The sequence below is a fragment of the Onychostruthus taczanowskii genome, unplaced genomic scaffold (assembly GCF_017590055.1).
Source record: "Onychostruthus taczanowskii isolate IOZ18803 unplaced genomic scaffold, ASM1759005v1 scaffold36, whole genome shotgun sequence".
Classification (NCBI taxonomy): Eukaryota; Metazoa; Chordata; class Aves; order Passeriformes; family Passeridae; genus Onychostruthus; species Onychostruthus taczanowskii.
In genome coordinates this window covers 255,482-261,944 of record NW_024501015.1, presented here as the reverse complement: position 1 = coordinate 261,944, position 6,463 = coordinate 255,482, and the positions used below count along the sequence as shown (strand labels likewise).

The window sequence follows — 6,463 nt, the reverse complement described above, 5'->3', positions numbered from 1 at the left end:
GGCTCTCTTCTCTTGAAGAACAGAAGCCTTCCTTGATGTTGACCAGAATGCATTTAGTTTGCTAAGAGCACACTGCCACAACAAAATAGAAATTCAGGTGGAACAGGATATAATTGCTGCAGGTATTTTAAAACCACCAGATTGCATTTCTGATGACTAACATGCAATTAGCACCGTAACAGACCTGCTTGCTGGAAGGGGAAAGGCATAAAACTTGTTTCTTACATCCCTCATGTACATGGTAAGAACAAATCTCACTGGCTGTGGAAGAAAGACAAAGCAATCCATGTACCTGAACAAAAATGTGCATCAGCCTACTGACATTTAAATCTTGTTCTTCTTGCTCTTCTTCCTTCCATTTTAAGATCTGGTTTTGGTTTTTTTGCAAGAGAGTAAGTCCCACCAAGGAACCTGTTGCATGATACTGAAAATTCACAAGGGTGTTGGAGATTAAATAAGAATATTGCCTAAGGCTGAGCTGCTAAGAACAACTGTGGTTTTTTACTTAGCTATTCTTAACAGGGGAACCAGGCAATTGCAAGTGAGAGTTTCAAGTCAAGTGTAAGTTTCAAGACCAAGAGGCATATTCACTCCCAGGGTGAGAGAGTTAATCTGCCTCTTTAAACTCAGTGGAGAGAGGTTCCCTCTTTATGGCCAGCACCCTGAATCATTCCCAGGACAGGTGGCAGACACATAGAGCTCCCTGCCCCAAATGCTCAGTGTTGCAATCCTGTCACTCTCTGTGAAAGTATTGGTGTATTGTGGTTCAAAGGGAACTGATCAAATCTACTTGTGCTGACTGCTGCATCCCTGAGGATATGTGCTGTTAGTCCTGACAAGCAGGGACTTGGTTCTCATTTTTTAGTTGGCTTGGCCAGATCTTAACAGAGGTGTAGAACAGGACTTTTCCAGGTGGGAAACTTCCTGTCTAAGACAAGTCTGTGAAAGTAGCACAATATTCTGGTTACTAGAAAAGTCCTGTTTCCTCCCTGCTGAGAGGGTACCCTCTCAAAAAGACAGTCATTGCATGTCGCAGCCTCTGCTTTCACCAAGCAGTAAATATTCACCTCTCAAGTTCTCTCCTGAATTCTCATTTCCAGTGGCTTTGCTTGCACTCTGAATCTCCTTCTACTCGTCTTGCAGCTCTCTGGCAGTTTCAGGCTCAGAACTAAGCACAGCATCACTGTAGCTATAGGAGATTCCTACAGCTCAAACCACGTTTTCCTGATCTGAACCAGCATGGCCTCAGATCTCAGTTACTGTCAGCACCTTTCTACTCCACAGCTGGCTCCCACTCTCTGATCACTAGTAGTCCAGACTTTTCCTTCAGCTTACATTAGGCTTATATTGGCTCAAATATAATTAGACACCCACTAAAACTGATATAATTTTAGACAAATTGTCTAAATAGAATTTGTGGCTTTTTTTCCTCCACTGTTGCTCAGGTAAATCTCTCTCTATCCTACATTAGGACATGGGCGGTGAACTAGGAACAAAAGCATTCACTCATTGATGTTTCTGATTAGTCACTAAGCCTAATCACGGTCACATAAACCTCTGAAACCTCCTAAATGCTTGTATCAAATGCCTTACTAAAAGCCAGTTGATCTGTCTGTATAATCTCCTCAAATTATTTGTAACTGTCAACAAATTAAGTACCTTTGCTCACTGAGGTATGTTTTTTCCTCAGTCTGCTAGCAAATCCCTGGTGTTCTGCCTCTTATCTGAGTGATATCACTGACCAAAACTGTGGTAAGTCCATTATCTGATTTCCTTACTGACCCATACAGCAAATTATCTGGACTCCCACTATGCTGCAGTAAGCTCACATTTCACAAATATTTTCTTACTTGTTTCCATCAGTTACTGCATGACATCCTTATTGATTTTTAACCATCCCTCATTTTGAGTACTTTTTAAATAGATTTCCACCATTTCAGTCTTATCAATCTCAATTCAGTGTTCCTGTATTAATAGGCTTTTCATATTCCTTTCCCTCCCCAGGCACATTTATGAAAGCTCTTCTTCCCTCAGCCTTCTGGTCGTTGTTAATTTATTGTTGTGGATGCCCTTAGCTTGTTCTCTGAGCCTTAAATCCAGCCAGCTGATCATTTGCAGTGCATCTTCCCTCATTCACTGTAAGGCTACCGTGCCACTTGCTGCTGCACATTGTGAAACTACAGAGCATGGGGCTACTGTGATGTTTCATTTTTAAGACCTAATTGTAATGCTTTCTGAGGCTCACAGGTTTTTTTCTTTTCCTTCTTAGATGCTAAATCACATTTTGAAATCTGCCAATGCTGCTAGTATATGAGGAAAAAGGGCACAGAAAATTCCATTTGTTAGATGCTGGGCTGCTTCCCCAGCTGGGCAGCAGAAGAGTTTTTCTCCTGTATACAGCCAGCCTCAAATGCTGCTGTCTGGGGATTAATCCAGGGTATCTTGAAAACCAAAAATTCATTCTTCAAATTAGTTGTTTGCACCACACTGCAGGAATTTCAGTGACTCATAAATCCTGTTATTTCAAAGTAAGGGAAGTACTTGAAAATATCACACAGAGCTTGAATGTTCCAGCCTATTTCACAGACCAAGATTTTCAGCTAATCAGGGGACATTACACATCTTCGCTTGGACACTCACCTCATGTTTCCTGTTCTAAATCAAAATACAGTAAGTGACATCTGTGAGTTTTCTGCCACTCTATATATGTTTTATATGCCAGACTGCAATATTATGACTTTCTGGGGAGCAGCCATGTACCAAACAAACAAAAAAAAAAAAAAGTTGCAAAAAGGAGAAGTTAAAAAAAATAAAAGAATTGTATCTAATAGAAGGTATTATTTAGCCTCCTTTGTGCTTGCAATCAACTTTGATATAAAGTATACCAAAAGCAGAAAAGGATGAACAGGGGAAAAAAAAAAAAAGAAACAGAGCAAATATTGGGATAGATTTCCTTGGTCTAATAAATTGTTGCCTATTTTCTGCAGTTTAGTGAGCCCCCTAGAGTAATATTATTCCCTTCTCTTCCATCCTATCCTTATCCCTACTTCTGCACCCAGCTTGCCCTTGCCAGGTAAGTCACATCACACTGCTCCCTGCCATCATTTCAGAAGCCCATTTGTGTAAACACCAAATCCTAGTACCTCTGTAACAGTAATTTAAAAACAAAAATTTAAGGGTGAGGAAATTATTTTCAAAACCACATTTGATCAAACTTTTTTATTTTTTGTCATCAGACTTAGGAATACCTCATTTAATCTTTGTTTATTAATGGCAATGTGATCCAACACTTAAAAAATCCCTTCTTCCACTAAGTATCCATGTGTTAGAAGGATGCTTGAGAAAATCAAGCCAATATTGTCTGGTTGTGTGCAGGAGAATATCCAGATTTTTATAGCCTTACAATGTTTTTTTTAAAGCAAAATACTTCCATTTAAAACAGCACATGCTCACCTTTAATCCTGGGAAGCTCCTAGAGCATTTTAGCAGCAACAGGCTGCTGAGATATGTACCACCTGCAATTTCTGCCACATCTGCACTGAGCACTCACACGGAGGAACCTGGATCTCCATGAAGGCTGCTGAGTGTCCACCCCCAGCCTACCATTCCAGATGCTGTTCCAGTCATTCCCACTCTTTTAGCAAGCCAGTCTCTGATGGACCTGTGGTTGGACACATGACACAGGTGAAGTTTTATGTATGACCATGAGGTCCAGACTGAGAACTGAAATGTTATCTGCAAGTGTTAAAGAAGCCACTGATTTAGTTATGTGTATCCCGAAGTAAACTTCTGCTTTCCTCTTGAAGATGAGGTGTGGCAGTTATAGACTACTAAGGGGAGGGCCTGGTCAAGAGCCAATGTTCTCCTTCCCTGAGTCCAGATATCCTCTGGAAGACTCCTGACTCCTGCTGTAGAGCATCTTGGCAGCAAAGCTGATCCCTTAACACCACGACTTCAGGAGAGGCAGCGTTAGTATATGCACCCATCAAGTTTTCAGAACCTGACAACAAAGTGCCATCATTAACAGAAAGGCGTTTTGCTATTGCTTGCAAAGTTTCACCTAAGAGGCACCAAAATAACAACCCACAAGCTCCTTATGCAGGATGAATGCTTTCAGGGCTGTATGACATTCCTGCAGCCTTGGTGACCTCAGGTGAAACTACAAAAAACAGCCCACACAGGAGCCATCCCTCTCTCTCGACACACAGTCCTCCAACAGTGCACAAACCTTTGAAGAGGCACAAGAAAAGGCTGTCCAACAAAAAGCACTTCCACTGCATTTCTAGGGTTCCATTCACAGCAGGCTGTGAATACTTGACTGAAGCACTCTTTCTTTTGATGCAACCTTTTTATAAACAGTGTTTCAGCAAAATTTCACAGGACAACAAATATAAGCAAATGTTCCATTTTATTTTCAACAGTTCATTTCTCAGATGTAAAAAGTCAGTCCCAAAATAAGCAAGAAATTATAAAATACAACGTCCACATGTTTATACTTGTAATTTTATTCTTCCACGAGACTTGAGAGATTAAATAAAAGTTAAAAGTAGCATTTTCTTTCATTTCAAAACATGTTACTTCTGAATAAACTTAAAAGGTCGAAAGCATTTAAAAGTTCTAATGGTGGTGGCTTAATAGGAATCTTTCCAATTGTGAACTCCTTTGCTTCAAACTGCTGCCACTCTTCAGCTGACAGTTCGCTCTTGGGTGTGAATAACTTCTCTGAGGCAGGGCTGGAGTTGGTGGCTGCAGCAGACGCTGAGGTGACAGGATGGCCAGAGGCACTGGCGCTCTGTCCAAATAAAGCACCGCTCGAAGGAGAGCCACAAGTGGCTCCGCTGGCACCAAAGGCTCCAAAGGCTGCTGGAGTGGTGCTTGCAGAGTTCACAGCAGAAGCACTGCCAAAGCCTGAGAAGCCAGAAGTCCCAAAGCCACCAGCCGGGGCAGCTGCTTTAAAGGAGAAGGAGGCTGCGGAGGGAGCGGCCGGGCTGCCAAAGCCAACGGACTGGGCTGCGCTAGGAGAGGATGCTGTCCCAAATGCAGGAGGATTTGCAGCAGCAGAAGAGCTCCCAGCAGCAGGGCTGCTCCCAGATGATGTTGAACTGACGAGGCTGGAACTGGCTTTAAAGGAGAAACTGCTGGCACTGGTACTGCTGCTGCTGCTCACTGGAAAGCCTGCAAGTAGGGAATTGACAAAAAATAGTTGAACTTGTATCCCCGGGATACTAAACCACTGCTGTATTTCAAAGATGCAGCAGCAAACTACAGAAAATGTGTAAAAGTTTTGGCTCTTAAAACAGGAACTTACTTGACAGCCCAAAGCCTGAGGTTTGCTGTCCTCCCATTCCAAAGGCAGGTGCTGCTTGAGAGCCTGTGGTCTTGAAAGCAGAGAGCTGAAAAGATTCCAGAGACATACATGAAAACTAGATTCCAGACCAGGGAACTCTCTCTCAGTAACTAGTTGAAACAAAACCAGAGCTGCCCAGTCCTACTGAACCCAACTCAGGCCATGCTGGACAGTGATCACTCCTCACAACTGCCTGTCCTTGCAGTGCTTTACGTGCTCTAAGGCCATACATGCTCTTCTCTGTCAAACCCTCCAGAAATGCAAATCTGTAACAACTGATCGATTTTTGGCTGTCAGAGAATTATCTGATGCCCTCTGGGAGCTCTCATTCTCACCTCTCACTGTTCCAGGTTGTGCTCCATGACTGCATTTAGGGCACAGCTTTGACTCCCTCTGTTCTCTGTCCTCAGCACATCTGTGTCTGTTACCCTCTCCTGTGGTAAAGCCCAAATCCTGCTTGTCCACCTTCAGCACTGAACAGACCAAGGGCTGGGATCACATCACTCAAACTTCCCTGCCCTCCATGCAGACTGCACTCAAATAGAGCCACTTCCTCTGCCTCATTATTTCACATGGCCTTGAACTCAGGCATTTGCTTCTGAAAAGCCAGCTCCATTTACAAGTGTTTGTCACCTTCCCAGGAACAAAGAAAGAATCATTCTGTCCTCAAATGGTATCTAAAGGGCTTCTCTCCTACCTGCCCCTCAATTCTGACATTGGCCAAATGCTCCATTTATCCTAAGGTGTCCTGGAGCAGAATTCTGGTCCATTCTGCTGATCCTCTCTTGGAAGGGTCAACATCAGCACATGGGAAGAAAAGGTGTGGTGGGGATTGGCCTCTTCCTGGTCAGGTACACAGCCAGATCCCAAACTTCAGCTCTGGTTGTTTTCATGTGGCTTGCAATGAGAGTATTCCAAAGCTGGGATCCAGCTGCTGCCTTGCTAACATGGAACCATCCCTATGCACGTTTTTCCTCAGTTAACTGAAGGGGTTTACAATAGCACCTGGAATTCACCGATTTCAGGAGTCCACAGAATATGCCCAGGTGGCACATCACAATTGCCACATCTCAGAAGTCTTTGTGACCATAATAAACATCTGTGTAAATTACTTCA

At 43.1% G+C, this 6,463-nt stretch overlaps 1 protein-coding gene across 1 annotated transcript; it reads right to left on the bottom strand.

Moving 5' to 3' along the window:
- Positions 1-4,485: 4,485 nt before the first annotated feature.
- On the bottom strand, positions 4,486-5,796 carry NUP42 (nucleoporin 42). Its single transcript, XM_041411502.1, has 2 exons — positions 5,309-5,796; positions 4,486-5,175 (listed from the first exon to the last, which is right to left on the bottom strand). The coding sequence occupies exons 1-2, from the start codon at positions 5,412-5,414 to the stop codon at positions 4,565-4,567; spliced, it is 717 nt and encodes a 238-aa protein (XP_041267436.1). The 5' UTR covers positions 5,415-5,796; the 3' UTR covers positions 4,486-4,564.
- Positions 5,797-6,463: the final 667 nt, after the last annotated feature.